This window comes from Propithecus coquereli, unplaced genomic scaffold (assembly GCF_000956105.1).
Source record: "Propithecus coquereli isolate 6110/MARCELLA unplaced genomic scaffold, Pcoq_1.0 Scaffold79, whole genome shotgun sequence".
Lineage (NCBI taxonomy): Eukaryota > Metazoa > Chordata > Mammalia > Primates > Indriidae > Propithecus > Propithecus coquereli.
The window spans coordinates 7,561,762-7,578,980 of NW_012154062.1; the positions used below are offsets into that span (position 1 = coordinate 7,561,762).

At 48.7% G+C, this 17,219-nt stretch overlaps 1 protein-coding gene across 2 annotated transcripts in view; it reads left to right on the forward strand.

Annotated features, from left to right (window-relative positions):
- DPYSL2 (dihydropyrimidinase-like 2) overlaps positions 1–17,219 on the forward strand; it is a 96,530-nt gene that overhangs the window by 23,472 nt on the left and 55,839 nt on the right. Inside the window, exons 1-3 of one of the 2 annotated variants that reach the window (XM_012662988.1) lie at positions 10,771–11,213; positions 14,535–14,623; positions 16,329–16,513. In XM_012662988.1, the coding sequence (XP_012518442.1) occupies positions 11,175–11,213; positions 14,535–14,623; positions 16,329–16,513 (313 nt within the window). In that variant the 5' untranslated portion in view covers positions 10,771–11,174. Of the gene's footprint in view, positions 1–10,770; positions 11,214–14,534; positions 14,624–16,328; positions 16,514–17,219 lie in introns of those variants that run through there. The other variant, XM_012662987.1, reaches the window with a different exon arrangement.

Here is a 17,219-nt window from a genome sequence, read left to right on the forward strand (position 1 = left end):
TTCTTGGGAGAAGTGGGAGAAGTTAGACTATGGACTTTGTAACTAGACCAACTGAGTTCAAATGCAGGTTCCACCATTTTCCTGCTGCTGATCTGCAGAGAGTTACTTAACATTTCTGGGGCTTGGTTTCCTCATTTATTAATCTAATATATAAATAGCCCCATCTTAGGGTGGTGTCATGAGGATGTTCAGTGTTTAAACAGTGCCTGGTATATAGGAAGTCTACATACATGGTAGCTGCTATTATTTACTTATTTAATATTGGTCTTCCTCCCCCAGATCATAAACTTGATGGCAGAAGCCATGTCTCCTTTGTTGACTTTTGAACTTCCTGTTCTATGGGGACATAGACATGCTCATATCTTTGTTGGATTGATTGAATGGATGGATGGACAGAGGTGGGCTGGGGTCAGAGTTTTCAACATAGGCAATGTGATTTTTAAGTTTGGCTTTGAAATAAGATTAGAACTGCTGATCATGAAGAGAAAGAGACCATAGGAAGCAGAAAGAAGAGAATAAACAAAGGCGTGACGTTGAGGGAGTGCATGTTATTTGACAAGAACACTCTGTCCAGCTAAAAGGTGAAAGATGAGGGAGGAGTGAGCTGGAAAGGGAGAACCATCAGGAAATGAAGCTGCAAAAGTATGTTGAGGCCAGCGGAGGGCCAGGGAGGCTGTGCTAAGATGCTTGAGTTTTACTATACAGCTTGCAGAGGGAAGATGCTAATGGTGATGGTGTTTCTGTCTTAATTTCTATTTCCCTGTACTATTTTTAAGTGGCATTATTTTTGTTTTGTTTTTTTCTTATATGGGCTTTCCCCAAGTTTTACTATTAAAATGTTATGCTGACTTTTAGAATTCAGATGCTGTTCTTCTTTCTGTTCTGGAATGGTTTAAATAACATTAGATCCACCTGTTCTTTGAGGGTCTGATGGGGCCCAAGGGTCATCTTACACATGTTGGCTTTTACTCGGATGAAAAGGGGAAGTCCCTGCAGGATTTAGCAAAGTGGAGTGACATAATATGACTTAGGGTTGGGACGGGTTACTCTGGCTGGTGGGGGAGCACAGAGAGCAGTAGGAGCTTCTGCAACATGTCACATGGTAAGTGGTGGTGGCTTGGACATGAATGGGAGCGGTGGAGACGGGAAGAGGTGATTGGATCCAGATAAAGGAGCTGCTCAGAGATTCTGAGGTGGAGGGTGGTGATGAGGAAGTAGGAGGACTTGAAGATCTCCAGGTTGCAATTTGGATAAAGTGAGATTCATGATCCAGTGCAGGAGGGGAAGCAGGTTTGGAGAGAGACAATAAACTTTGGGTTGGTCATTTTGAGTGTGAGGTAACTGCAAGACTTTTATGTGGGTGTCACACAATGGCTTTACGTGAAATAGCACAATTTCAAAACCAAGGTTGGTCGCAGAATAGGAGCAGTCAAATATCAAACTTAATGAGTGAGTCAAGAAATGAAGAAACCTTATTTGCTGGTCATGAAGACTGAAACGCCAAGGTTGAACACAAGTAAAGGGGTTGTCAGAATCTGCTCTGAGGAGTATCTTATTCTTCTGTGTGCTGCTATCCCCAAATACCTGAGACTGGGTAATTTATAGAGTACAGGAATTTATTATTTCACAGTTCTGGAAGCTGGGAAGTTCAAGGTCAAGGTGCCATCTGGAGAGGGCTTTCTCGCTGCATCTGCACATGGAGGAAGGCAGAAGGGCAAGAGAAAGTGAACCCACTTCTGCAAGTCCTTCCGATAGCAGCATTTATCCATTATTAGTGATGATGAATAAATTATCTGCTGTCATGACCTAAGCACCTTCCATAAGGCCCCGCCTCCCAACACTGTTGCACTCGGGATTAAGTTTGCAACACATGAATTTTGGGGCACACATTCAGACAATAGCAAAGATAGAAAGTGAAATGAGGAAACAGCAGAGGAAACTGGGATATGAAGAGGACACAGGGACATCTCAGCTTAAATCCCCTGGAAGGGCAGCTAGGGCTTGTGGATGTTCTCATAGGGCCCAGCAGTAACACTCCTGGACATGCAGGGGCTGCCTCCCACTTTTACCAACCGGCTGGAAGTGAGCTCAGAAGAGATTTGGGGGCAGGAGGTAGAGATGCGGTGCCATCGGCAAGAAGGTGGTTCCTGAAGCCATGGGCTGGTTGAGGTCACTAAGGGAAAATGTGTAGGCTGGATGAAGAGTGTTAACAACATGATCATGGGAATGCGTAGCCTTTAATGGGTGGGCAGAAGGAGAGAGGCCTGAAAAGAGGTTAAGAAGAAGCTGCCAGAGGAGCAGCACCAATAGCAGGAGGGAACATGGTAGAAAGAACACTGATTTTGCAGCCACCTAGAGCTGGGATGAATCAGTTATTTAATTCTGGACCTTGTTGGTAACTAATCTGGGCTCTGGTGCCACATAAGAGAGAAAGAACCTCTGTTCCATAGCATCATTCCAATTAGCCCAGAGGATTGGAGAAAAGTTGAGGGTTTGGTATTTGCTGGTGTTTAGTAAATGGCTGTTTTATGTTAATTCATGTTTTAAAAGTCAAGACAGGGAGGAGAGAGAAGGACATTTCAAAAGGTGTATAATGGCCAACATTGTCAGAGGCAGAAAAAAATGCAGTAGGATGTGACCTGAAAGGACACCGCTGGATGAGGCCTAAGACAGAACCCCCTTGTAAATTTTGTGCCTTGGAAGATTATGTTAGACTCAAGTCCTAGTGTGAGAGTATTTTATGACTGAGACTTTTGTGTAAGGTATTTATTTATGTATTCATCTATACATCCTTCATCACCCCCCATCCATCCACCCACCCATCTATCACCATCCATCCATCCACCAACCCAACTATCATCCATCCATCCATGCATCAATTCACCCACCTACTCATCTATCCATCCATCCCTTCATCCAGCCATCCAGCCATCCACCCATCCACCCACCATCCATCCATCCATTCATCCATCCACACATCTATCCATCCATCCAACCACCCACCAATCCATTCATCCATCCATCCATCTATCCATGCATCTACCTATCCATCATCCATCCATCCCTCCATTCATTCACTCATCTTTCCATCCATCCAACCATTCATCCATCCGTCCATCCTTTCAGAATTTGTTTGCCTATTATATGCAAGACCTTGAGATGGGTGGGTGCTATAATATGGTAGGCACTGAATAAAGTATAGTTTCTGTCCGCAAAAGCTTACTGTCTAGGAGAAGGAGACACTGTATAAAGAAACAGAGCAGGGGAATGTTTCAGGCACTCTGCCAGGAGTGCGAACAGGGCCCAATGGGGCACGACAGAAAGAGTGGCCAGCTCGACCTGGGGGCTCAGGAACGGCTGCACAGAGGGGTGGCAGTGTGAGGGGTCAGAGAGAGCCTGGGTGTGCTTGGAGAGGCAGGCATATGAGCACAGGCAGAGAGGCTACAAACAGTGTGACACCTCTGGGGAAAGTGAAGATGACACCCCAATGAGGCAGTGGCCTTGCACGAGGGAGGAAGGATGAAGAGAAGGGAACCCCTGAGCCCCATGGATGTGTGTGGGCACCCAGTGTCCTCCCTGGTTTGACTGCAGTGCCTACATGGGTTAAATGTCACCCACAGATGTAGAATTTAGCTTAAAGCCCACAAATGAGACTGACAGTTGCTCAAAGCACAACTAGAGTTGGCTGTTTGTTCTTTCAGTGATCTCCTTATCTGCTTAAGTCCTAGAAAGGGTACCCTTTGGTTTCTTGAGAGACACTGGATGTGCTCAGAAGTTGGAGGGAAAACAGTTTTCGTGTTAGTGACACTTGGGGTGGAGAGCCCCCAGCCCAGGCCTAGGGCAGAGGGGCACAGCTTGTCTGGAGCTGGCAAAGCTCTGGGTATGCAGTGACAGGTGCCCTTAGCCTGTGGCCTCTCTGTGCACAACACCTTGTGCTGTATGGAAGGGACTGTGTGAGCAGCTTGTGAACACCTCCCAATTTTCCTTGGTCTCCTGAGGGCTGGCATACAAGGCCAGTAATAAACTCTCATCACTTGAAAACAAATGGGGTGGGGGCAGTGATAAAGGGGGGAAAAAGACCAATTTGATCAAGGTGAAATTCAAAATTTCATTACATCTTTACAATATCCAAATGGACTACTTCCAAGAATGCATAGACTAAGCTAATAAATTGCCCCAAAGAGGCCCCTAGGGAACCTGAACGAACAGATGGCCAAGAGCTATGCAGTGTTTTTAGATAAGCAAGCAGTTCTCAGTACTTTGATCATGGCTGGTTCTTTTAAGAGTCTGAAACTCCAGAAATATTATTTACACTTGCCCGGAATGTAGTTAAACCCTTTCCCTGACCCTTTTCAGAACCAACACAGATTCTGAGCCAAGGAAGGCCCAGTTGGTGGGGATCTGCTGTATTTCCTGGGTGTGGTGAGCAGTGAGCCTGAAGGGCTTGGAAGGAGGAGGCCAGCCACTGTCACCACTGCTGGACCTCCAGGTGGGGCCAAGCTTCATGCATGTTAGATCCGATGCTTCTGAGAGACAGGTCCCCGTGGGAAAGGCATCTGCATGCCCTGCCATGGATAATTAGAACGCAGGCCCCAGGACCTTGTCCAGTGAGATGGTTTCTGGCCATCTGGTCTTTTAAAAACCTGGGTGAGTCATGATTAGAGGTGGCAGGTGCACATCAGGGAGGCAGCAGCTGGAAAGTGAGGCCTGAGTCACCTAGGCTGGAGAACAGCAGGAGACCTGCGTGGTGTCCTCGGGAAGGTTCTGCCACTCGTTTGTTCGTTCGACGCCTGTTGACTCCTGTTTGTTGAGGGTGGCGTGAGGTCCTTGCCAGGTGGGGTGGAGAGCAAGCTGGCTTCGGGGCTTTGCAGCTGAGAGGTAGAGACAGATTGGGAATATCCAGGTAAACAAATGCACAAAAACACCTCCAAGTTATGATCACTGCTATTGAGGAGACACGCTGAGATAGAGAGGAGTAGTGAACATGTGGGCAGGCTTAAAACACGGTGGTCAGGGACCACCCATGGGACAATAGGGAGCAGCAGCAGCAGAGGGCCACTTCTAGGAAACTGCAGCATGAGGGGGCTGGGGACGCGGCACCAGGTGATGCTAGAAAGGAAGGGAGGAGTGAGATTGCACACAGCAGACCCAACAAGCAGTTTGCATGTTCTTCATGCAACCACCCGCCCCGTTGCCTGAAATTCTACTAACCAGGGTCTTCCCCTTTTAGCCGAGGGCAGCACAGTAAGCGTTTATCGTCATTTAAACTCTGGTGTTCCTCTGTCATGGTTCCCATGAGAGGAGGACCAGGGCCACTGAGTGAAGCTGAGTTTTGCCAGGTGATTTGGAAAGAAGAAGATGGAGAATTGATTCTGGGACGGGGGTGGGGGGGGCGGTGTATAGGAGATGAGGACCCAGGACAGTGACGGGGTGGAGAAAGAGACAGCAGATCACCCGCGCCTGCCTCTTGCACAAGGCGGGTCCTACTTTCTGCCAAAGCGGTGCTTTATCATTGTGGGAACTGGGCCCTGGGCTTTGGGGTCAGGCAGACTGGATTGGAATCCTGCTCTTGCTCTTGTCTGAAGGTGGGACTGGAACAGGTTTCTTTTGCTCGACTCTCCTCAAAACAAGGATCTGAAGACTTAACTAGTAGGATTTGGGGGAAGATTAAAGATTTATTTAGAGCACTCAGTACTGTGCCTCAATTATAGTAGGTGCTCAATAAATGTTAACTCCTTCCTTACCAACTACATAATGTCTTAGACAATTGTACTGTTACTAGAAGGCAGACTGATAGAGATATTTACCACTCTTTCATAAAACATTCCCACCGGGTCACGGGCAGGCCACTCGGGGCGTGGGAGAGCGTCAGGCAGGGAGTGGGACCCGCTTCCTAGCCCATGTTTTCCTCACTTCGTCCTCAGTAAGGACAGAGTGGGGTGGGCAGGATCTGGAGCTGAGCGCCGGATTAGAACAGCATTCCTGGCCCTTTCCTCTGAAGATTCTGTTCAGGAGGACTGAACTGGGTTCCCAGTGACCCCGAGGGCGGGCAAGTTTGGGAGCCTTGGAGCACAAGATCTTCAAGGCCCCTTTTAGACCCATGCTCCAGAGCCCAGCTCGCAGGGACCACGTGCACACCCCTCATTGGCCACCAGAGGGCGGGCCTGAGGCGCGGCAGCCAGAGCAGGCGCCCTGTGCTCCAGCAGGGCAACGGCCCCAGGGGAAATCTGCAATTACACAGAGAATGGGGTTCAAGTGGGCTAATGCGGGGGTCCCTTGGGAGGCGCGTGCGCTAACTGGAGATCAGAGGAGAAAACCCAAGTCGACCAGATTCTGAGAAGAGCGCGCTTTCCTCCGTGCCCTGATGTCTGGTGGGATTTGGACAGGGGAGCCTCCTGTCTTTATGCAGTGGGAATGTCTTCAGGACCCTTTGAGAGCCCAGCAGGGGCGGCCGCAGTCCGTCCAGTTCTAGCCTAAGCGGCGCCTGGCTGAGAGCGCCGGTCGGTGCTCACCCTCGGTGGCCACCCCTGGTGAAGGGTGCACGCCCTGGGGAAGGCCGCGGGCAGGTCCTGGTGCATCAGCCCTTGGCCGTTCCTTCTGCAGTCTCTGCCCTTCAGGGTCACACACACAAAGAAGACGATCTCATGGCCTGATTCCATCTGCAGCGAGGAAGGCATCACTTCCAGCTCAAGCGTCCTAGTCAATGCCCTTCATTTTTGGCAAAGAAGGATTCCGGCGCCTTCTCTCCACTGCCGCATCCATTGTACCCTTCTCCACAGGCTGCAGTCGAGGCCACAGCCCTCGGCGTCGGACTGCAGCAGTGCAGGCGCCTGGGGTTTGCTCCTCTTTGGCATCCCTCAGCTCTGTTCTTCCTGTCAGCAGTTTCTCTTTTGGAGTTTCCCTACTGGTGACATTCTGAACATCGCACATCCCCAGGGGCCCCACAGAAGCAGAAATGGTTATTCCTGCCTCCCAAAGGGGGAAGATGAAACCAAGAACAGTGAGGGGCTGGCCCGGGACAGAGCATGGGCCGGGCAGATGCTGAGGAACCGAAAGCAGACCAGGCACCCGAGCATCGCAGTGACATCCTCGTCTCCCCACCCCGACTTCCTGGCAGGTTGTAGATGCCAACGTGTTGGAGATCCGGCCTGGGTGTCACCACTGGTCTGTCCACCCTGCGTCCAGTCCTTCTTGAGCCCCCACATCTGTCCAGCCCTCTGTAAGGATAGGGATGAGTAAGACTATTGAAGGAGTGCTTATTTTCCATGAGCTCAAATTTTGAATGGAAGGAAAATGATACTTAGGAAATTGATACAATGGGAAAAAGAGTTGGGAAAAAAAGTTAAGGTGTAGGTGAGCGTTGTACAGGTTATGTGATCTAATGGTGTAATATTCATGTACAAGGAATAATGGGGAGGGCAGAGAAAAGAACAATTTTAGAAATGGTGCCAAGAAAAAATTATTAGAGACGCTGAGTATGACTCTGGGTTTTTCTGTAGGATTGGATGCTCTCTCCTCATGTCATGTCAGGCTCGGTGGTACATGGCCGTTTTGTTAGGGGAGGTGTAGCCTAATATCTAGGCAGCTACAGCCCACGAAGAATAACAAGCTGCCGTATAACAATGTTCTCTGTAGTTTCAGGGGCTTGGCGAAGGGAAGCTGGCTGCTCAGAAGGAAGACCCAGCAAAGCTACCGGGGCTAAGAGAGAGGCCTGAGTCAGGGATTTTTTGACATCAGAACTCGCCATGGTGGTGATGCGCACCAATCTTTTGTTCTCGCGATAGCAAGGACGGCACTTATTTATGCACCAAATGTTGAGGCATATGCTGGGGCCCAGGCGGTGTGCTGGTTGCTGGAAGGAGAGGCATGATCTGATTAGAAGAAATGGGCAAATCATTACAGTAGATGGGGCATGTGCTATAATAGAGGCGAATACGGGAAGGAGTGCTCAAGGCTTTGCAGGGTGGGGAGACTTCATAGGGGTGACATTTAAGCTCAGTCTTACAGGGAAGGGGTTACAGAGAGCCGCCTAGGGCAAGGCATATAGTTTCACGGGGCAGTGAGAGGTTAGCTCTGACGCTGTGGGTATGTGTGTGTGTTTGTGTGTCTGCGTGCACTTGCTGAGCAAGGGGACAGGGTGGGTGTCCAGGGATGGGAGATGAAGCTGCAGAGGAGGGTGTGGTCAGATTCTGATACAGCACCTGGCTAGAACTCACTCCTGCTCACACATCTGCCTGGACCACCCAGAATGCCCGAGACGTTACCATGTCATGCAACGACTGTCTCATGTAGCTATCACATCTTGCTCTTTCCTGGTGCTGGGGAAGGAGTGTGGGAAGGCCGGGGTTTCGGAAGGGGTCATGAGTGTGGAATGGGCGATCTAACAAAGCTTTTTCATGTTGGGCACACATTTAATTTTTAAAAATTCAGAAAAGTCACCCCCGAGAAAAGGTTCAAATATTAGGTTCATGAATAATGATTTGTAACTTTACAGGACATTTGCACTGAGAGTTTTTCTAAAGTGAGTGTAAAAAATATAGTTCATGTTTTTTAACAAGTTAATCAGTGCAGAGTGGATGGAAAATACTCCCCCAGCCCTTTTTACTTTTCTGAATTGCATTTAGCAGTAAATACGGTAAGAAATGCAGATTGCAGAAAGTTCTTTTCTTTGGTCAGTTAAAACTTTCTTCTATGTGCCAAATACTCTCTTAGGCTCTAGTCAGAACAGACAAATCAATTTAAACCTTACATCTTTGGATATTTATGAGTGGAAATGTCAATTATCAGGGGTTAAGAACATCCTATTAATGACTGTAGAAGTAAGACCAAGGCAAATGAAATTGACACAAAAGCTCTTGCAAGCTTTTATTACAAAAGAAACTATTCCGTGGCAAACTGGTAAATAACCAGATATATTTAAATCCATTAGGATCAAGCAATTTAGGAGTAGGAAAATATAACAAGAATGCAAACAATATAATTAGAGGTTATTTTGTTTTAAATTAATTTGATTCCCACTATATACTTGCTTGCCAAGTGGTATTTTTCTTAAGATCTAGTAGGACACTCCCTCCCCCCAGCTGGAACCTACTGTTGGCTTTCACAGGTAGGAAGGCACATTTTATGCTGTCTCAGACTTGCGACTTTAACCATTGCTGGCTGACACCAATACTTGCTGACATCAACTCACTTTGCTCCTTGCACATCAGATAGTTGGAGGGGGAAGTGCTTCTGCTTCCTTTTCAAGATGCACAGCTAACTCGAGCTTGAATGAATTACTCAGTGGTGAAGCCTGCTGCACACGCCACAGTGCCTTTCTGGGACTTTAGATTTTCCAGGATTAGGAGCGGAAAGGGTCAGTTTGACACCTTCTTTGAGTCTTGAAGGACAGACAACCTCCCAAAGTGGCCAGAGTAGTCAGGTGCAGAAAGACCCCGGAACTCAGGCCCACAGTAGCCTGCGGAATTATTCTGTATTTATCTGGTTAATCTTTGTTGAGCAGGTGTGAACCAATTAAATATTCTTTTTTTTTTTATAGCTGTCCCATGGCTTAGATTACATAGGGATCTATGTACTGTTTGACCTCAAGCAGAGAAGCCCAAAAGCCATGGGCCAGTCCAGATGTTTGTCATTGCACCTGCTTGGGCTACCTCCAAAGGGGTCCCCACCATCCCCCCCGGTAGATTCCCCAGGATCAACTGGACCAGATTTTTTCTTCCGCAGGAATTCTGCAGTTAGAGCATCACAACACGGTTTGGACGGGCAAGGCCAAAAACTCCCAGGCCTGTTGGATCGCTAGGACGATGAAGAGGCCTTGAATGCCTTTTTAAATGACTAGACTCGGGGGACTCAGGAATCTCGTGGTGTTTTTAACTCTGATTCCGGAGGGTTTCTCCTTGACTCAGTTTCCCTTTCCTTTGGGATTTATAATCTCTCCTTTTCTCTCGTTCCTCTTCTTCCCAGCTCACGTGCTCGCTGTCGTCTACTGACGCCCTCATCCTTAGGGCTCCTTGGTCGCTGTAACACCAGCAACTTTCCCGCAATGGATCTGCGGGCACCGGCGAGATGCGCCCCTCGCCCGCCCCACGGTGGGCCCGACTGTTCCAGAGTGCGAACGGGGCCCCAGATTAGGCCGTTTTTTTGTGCCCCCTCCCCCCAAGTTCCTAGTGGCCTGAATGCACAAAACGAAGTTTCAGGGAGGGGTTTCCCATACCAGCAGCCCCCACCCCAAGCCGCCCTTCCCTAAAAGCGCTTCCTGCGGGCTTTCATTTCCAGCAGCCACATAACGGCGCCCGCGCCCCCCTCCCGCCCCCGGGGCAGGCGCCCCTTTCGGTCCGGGGCTGCCGGGCGTGGCCGGCAGGGCGGGGAGAGGGCCCCGCGCCCTCCCGGGCCGCGCGGCGCCGGCCGGCGGAGCAGTCGCGCGCTCGCCGCCAGCGCGGCCATTGGCTCGGTGCAGTCACCCCACGCGGGGCTGCAGCGCGGCCTCCGCGGATTGGCGCGCGCGCGGGCGAGCGCGTGTCGCACCGCAGCCCCGCCGTCTCGGGGTGCCGCCCCCTCCCCCCGTCCGCAGCGACCACCCCTCCATTGTCCCCGCGGGGCGGATGCTGCGTCTGGGGCCACCGCCAGCCGCAGTCCCCGCCGCCCGGGCCCGAGGAAAGCGCGCGAAAGGCGCGCGCCCCGCGCGGGCGCACGCGGCGACCGCCGCCCTCGGCCGCTGCTGCAGCATTTCGCGCGCTCGCGCCGCGCCCCTGGCCGCCTGCGCTCATTTGCATATCCCGCGGCCGCGGCCAATCGGGGCCCGTCTCTCTCGCAGCGGATGGCTTCTGCCTGAGAGGAAAGGGAGTGGCCGGCGGCGCATGCGCCACGGTGGCCGCCTTGAATCGAGGCTTTTATTGCTGTAGTTTATTTCCACCCCCTTCCCTCCTGTTCTCTCTCTGTCTCTCTCTCTCCTTTTTTTTCCGCCCTAGCTGGGGCTGTGTTGGAGGAGAGGAAGAAAGAGAGACAGAAGATTGCATTTGTCCCTTACGATCCTGAAATCTGCTGCCAGCAAGACCAGCTAAGCGGTTGCACATTTTTCAATTCTGCGAAAAAAAAAAAATATCACGTCTCCTTTCCTGGCAATTTTTGCTTTGAAGCTGCCCTCTTGAAACTAATTTTTTTTTCCCAGGAGAGAGATGTCTTATCAGGGGAAGAAAAACATTCCACGCATCACGGTGAGTTTGGTACTTGGGTACTCCGCGGCGGGCCAGCGACCTTTTGTGGCACAGAATTTTCTTAAAAGGAGAAGGAAGGAGGGGGACCCAACTTTTTTTTCTTCTGTCGCTAACGGAGGCGATGGTGGTGGTGATGGGGTGGCGGGGACGCAGGGAGGAAGGATCTGGAACCGTAGCCTTTGCAAGGCATCGAAACAGGGCGTGCGTGCGCGGAGGTGGCCGTGGATAGCGCGCCGGGTCCGCCGTGTCCTTCCATTGTCGCCGCGAGATGCTGCGGCGCTGCCCGCGGGCGCGAGCAAATGGAAGCCAGACTGAACGTGCACGCTCGGAGCTCGGATATTGTTCTCCGGGCTGCGTGCTGCGCGGCTGGACTTCTCCAGCCGGGGAGGTGGGGATGGATCCTCCCCGCGTCTCCCGCCCCCACCATAAGGGGCTTTCTGGAGCCTTCTCCGGGGCTCCCCAGAAAAAGGAGCGGGTTCCAGCCCGGAAGCGTGCTGACAGCAGAGGGATGCTGAAAGGGGCAGGGTGTCCCGGAACGATGGGGGAAACGGGCAGGGAAAACGGGCGCGCCGATGAGCAGAGGAGGCAGGAGGAGGGGGCCCGGGCGGGGGCTTTTTGTTGACCGGGGGCCGGTTTTCGGTGGCCCTCTCGGTGTTCTCGCCCTCGGGTTTGGGGCTGGGGCGCTGGCAGGGCTCTGGGCTCGCTTTCCCGTCCCCTCTGTCCCCGCCGCCGCCAGGGAGGCGTCCGCGTCGGCGCATACAAAGCGCTGGCGGGTGGGCGCGGGGACCGCGCGAACGGCGCCGGGGAGGTAATGGCGCTGCGCGACGCGCGAGCAGATGGCCCGGCCCGGCCAGACAATGATCGCAGCGGCCCGAGGGTCTGCGCGGTTCCGGGGCCTGGGCTTGTTGGTTTGGAAATCACGGGGGCAACATCTGTGCCGTGAATTCGCGATGCCTTGGGGATGAACGTCGCTTCTCGCGCCCACCCTCCTCCCTATCTTCCTGGAGAATCTCGCCAGTCCTCGTCCCTGCATCCCCGGCGAGATCCCGGGCAGGGAGAGGGACGCGGGGAAATTCATTGTTATGTAATGATGTGCAATCCGTTGCAGCCGGCAGGCTGATTCCCGGGTGCAACCGGGGGCTGAGGCAGAGATTGAAAGAATCTCTCAGTCAAGATGTGTTCTTAGGGCTGGGTTGGAGGGCGGGCTTTCGCTCGTGTTTTCACTTTAGCCACGGGCACCCCGGCTCCCCTCCCTTCACAAGGGCACGCCCGCAGGAGAGAGGTGCGGGAGCAAATGCGCAGGGGAGGGGGCGTGTGCTCGGAGGATTTCCAGCCTGAGCGGGGTGGTTCTGCAGCGAGAGTGGGTAATTAGCTTTTTCTCGAAGGCAAAACACGCAAGATCCCAAAAGGCTGGGCACGGGGGACGCAACCTTAGGTGTTCCCCGCGCTGGAGGAAGGAGTGGGGTGGGCAGATTTGCTGCACGCCTCAAATAATTTGCTGTGTTCGTGAATGAACAAGTCAGTTTCGTTTTGACAGTGTGGGGAAGAAAAAAAATTTTTAAAAGCAAACAATCAACAAGAGCAATTTTTAAAAGAGCGCCCCCTCCATCCTTTTTAAAAACAATCTGGCTGCATTATCATAGGACCTATAGCATGGTGTCTCTCCCTCCACAAGCATGGCCAGCCTCTTATGTAAGAGCCTTCTGGAAGGCACTAGAGTGAAGGCGACTATGATGTTTCGATTTTTTTCCTGGCATGATGTTCGCTGGGGAGATTCGAGGTGATGGCTGGGCCAGGTACTGCAAGGACTAACAGGGCAGGTGGTGAAGGGCACAGCTTCTCCTTGCCTCCCAGGTGACATTTATCCTGTAAGAAGCCCAGAGATCTGGAAGAAAAGGGAGGATCATTGTAGACAGAGGAAGGTGCACTGAGTCAAGTGACCTGAGCAAGTGGCTTAAGCTCTCCCAGCCTCAGTTTCCTTATGTGTCATGGGACTAGAATCTGGCCCCATCCACCTCACAGATTCCTTTTGAGGCTCCTATGGCGTGATATGCACGACAGGGTTTTGTAAAGGTCTTTACATTTACATTATACAGGTGCAGGAATTATTGTTGACTATTATCATTGTGGCTTTCCAAAGTCTACAGCAGCATGAAGGACCCTACAGTGTACACATTGAAATGATCTTATTGTTTTTCAGTATGTTAGAGAAACAATACTTTCTAAACCCAGGTGTGTGTGCATTTATGTGTCCTTTTTTTTTTTCCTTGCTGTCCATTAGCCTATATATTTTTAAAAAAGATTTTCAGTGACTTCCTTTTCTTGGTAGCTGCTAAATATAAGTAGCATTTGCTGAGAGTATTGTTTTGTAACTGAATTTTAAACTGTCAATATGAATGCCATTCTTTGCAATGTGTTGCATATTAAAATGGCACTACATGGTTCAGCTTGTAAGGTTTAAACCCAGTCTGGAATAATACAGGTGCATATTTACTGAACATACAGTTTTAACATCGCATTCCATCAGCAGCATTGGGAATACTGATGAGTCATAATGTAGCATTTCTGTTACATTCTTGGCCCTTATGTAGTGCCTGCCCTTTATTTTTTTTTTTGCACAAATATCACCAATTAAAATATAAGTGCATCAACAATCTGTTGTGGTTTTAGACTTTAGAATTTGCCATCTCATATACTTTATCATAAAATGTTACCTTTTTTTAACAACTTAAAGTGGTGTACTTTTTGTAGTCTTTTTTTCCTCCCTTTTTGCAACACTTGCTGTGATTTACCTCACAGACTAATGCAAATATAAAGGACATACTGAACTGAAACCTTGTTACAGTTGAACCAAGTATATTTGTGTAGTGTATCCCATGACAACAGACTTTTGGTCAATTTTCTTTGACACAAACCTTGCCAAGATGTGGCTTTCCTATATGTGGGTGTATTTTTTTTTCTTAGATGAGGTTTAGCCAAAAGTCGTATAAGAAGTATTAGCTATTATTTTCTTTATAAAAAATGTTTTCACTGTTCATCAATGGGAGCTTTTTTTTTCTTTGCTTTCAGGTCTAAGGTGTAATTGAAAGAGATGTTCATTTATCTAGGAAGAGCTTTAAGCTTTGCCAGTGTGTTCTGACTCATCAAGTGGTAAATAGGTTGCTACATAGCGGTTTACCTTTGTCACGAACCTTTCCAAAACTGGCTCATTTTGAACATCACTTTTGAATAGCGAACATGTGTCCTTAACTTATTTATCTTAGTACTACTGTTTCTCTTGGGTCATTTATGCATTGTGACCTTACTACCTCTTTGTTTCAGAGTGATCGTCTTCTGATCAAAGGAGGTAAAATTGTTAATGATGACCAGTCGTTCTATGCAGACATATACATGGAAGATGGGTTGATCAAGTAAGTGTAACTCTTGATATAGAGACATACTTGTACACCTGCCAATAACTTAGTATCAAGCTTTAATGACATCAAAGAATAACCAGTTAATATCTGTTTTAAACCCATTTTGCATGGTGGAAATTAGTGAATTTGAAAGCTCAGATTTAGGGAATTCAAAGCAACAATTATGTGCATGCCCATTTCATTATGTATTATGTAATTTACTATTTTTAACTGAGGTGACACAGTATCTTCTTGTTGCCACATCAACTACTTGGTTTGTGATATGTTGAATATATTAAAGACTTCCTAGAATGTAGTTGTTGGGGATGGATTGCCCAATCAAAGCACACAGAGATGGAATACAGCCTCTTCTATTAAGATAGCACATCTGCTTTCTTCATCAAGAATCCAAGTTGGAGAGGCCAAAGAAGGATATCAAGTTAATTACCAAGTAACACAGACAAATTACTGCCTAATCCTGGGGGAATTTTAGGTTTCATTCTTTAAGTGGCAACTAGCACAAATGAGACTGCCCTTGTGTTTATTGTGTGTTATGTTACAAAGGACAAACAACAGAGCAGTTACTGACTTTGGGTGTTTTGGGACCCTAGAGGGTTAAGTAGGCTGAGTACATACCAGCATCCTCGGGCCCTGCCTGCTGGGATGGCTCACAGGGCCCGGGAGAAATAGCACATCTGTTTAAAGACAAACACTGCAGCGAATGACATCTTTTAAATAAGCAGCATTCATCAAGTGCTAGCAGCTAACCAGTCCGGAGGAGTGGAAAACTGGGGTGGATAGGACTATTGCCTGGAAGCTCACGCCCTGATTTATGTACCTAAAATAGGTCTGAACATTTCCACATTTAATGTTTTCTCCATGTGTGTTTGCTGTGACAGTCTCAGCTCTGGGCTCTCAACTGCCATGACTTTCATGTTCCATTTTCCCCCAATTATAAGGCAGCACGATCGGGTCTAGCCGAGAGACACTGGCCTAGAAATGTCTCTCATAGACTTGTATACTATTTTTAGTCATCACTCATTTGTTCTAGAACTTTGTCAACTCCTCCTTGATTAATATTCTTTTTCAAAAAATTGGTAGAAATATATAGTAAAAATATTTTTTTAATTAGAAATGAATCATGGCCCCTAACAGAATGAATATTCATTTTTCTGCCTGTATTATCTAATTTGCGAGCAAATGCTTCCGAATTTTTGACTCATTGCAATCATAGTGTTCCCTTTTTTTTCTTTTTCTTTTTGGCTTTGTTTTGTTCTACCCCCACCCTTCTATCCTTATTGTTTCTCTAAGTGAAAAAGGATATTGTGAAAATAAATGTTTGGAAAGCACAGCCAGGTCTGGAAAAAAATTGCTATATGATAATTAGCTCCACTGTGTGTGTTGTAAAGAAAGTTTAGTGACATTTTATATAACTATCTTGGGGCTTGGTTATCATTTGATCTTAGGAGTTTCTTGGTAACTAAATCTCTTTGAATGGGGCCTCTGATGCCTTATTTAAATTTTGCTTTCTGCTGTACTCTGCCTTGCCTCTTAGTTGGGGTAGGGAGTGGGTAGTGCTTCTGTTATGAGTCATAACAGTAATCCGAAAAGCCCATGGCTCGTATTGAAGAATGGTTGATAGGTTAGTGAAAGTAGCTGTCAGATCCCATTTGATTCCACGTTTCATTCACAACCTTTATTGCCCACCCTGTTTATTTAGGCAAATAGGCGAGAACCTGATTGTGCCAGGAGGGGTGAAGACCATCGAAGCCCATTCCCGGATGGTGATCCCGGGAGGAATTGATGTCCATACGCGTTTCCAGATGCCCGACCAGGGAATGACGTCTGCTGATGACTTCTTCCAAGGAACCAAGGCAGCCCTGGCTGGAGGAACCACCATGATCAGTAAGAGGCCCACGTGGCACCTTTGTGGTGCTTAGGAACTGTGGTCGTTTGAAAATCAGTCTGTGTTGTTCGATTCTTTCCTTCCAAAAGTTGCTAAACTGAGCAGCGGTTTGATCTACCAAGTAAGGGGGTGAGGATTTGTCAGCCACTTCTCTTATTTCATTACGCTCATTTGCTGTCAAATTGCAAGTTCTCCAGCTGAACTGGGGAATCGGTTCTAGGAAATTTGCGTAGGATAAGAGGAATGGCTTCTTGCTTTCTCTGCTTGAGGATTTTCCTTGGCCTCCAAATGTAATTGGGTTGTGAAAACACAGCATTTGGAGTCATCTTCAAGGCTATTGGTTTTGAGCTTTTGCTCATAAGTACTTGATTTTGATTTTTTAAAAAATTCCCAACAGAATTTCTTTTCAGAATGGGGATGGGGTGCAGCAAATGAAATGTTGAACGAGGAACCTCTGTCCCACGGATATGAAAATCAAATGGGAGAAGGGATATTTCTAGCCTGGGTTGGATGTAAAAGGAATTGGGCAGCCCTGCCTGGAGGGGGACCCACAGATAATAACTGTCCTTTAGATATGACAATTCCAGCACCCACAGCTGGGTTCACGGGTGCCCCTTAAATATCACACCAAGGGCTTTGTGCTTTTTGTTCAGGCTAATCTAAACCGTATTCACAGAACGCAGCACACGTGCTACAAGTTTGCTT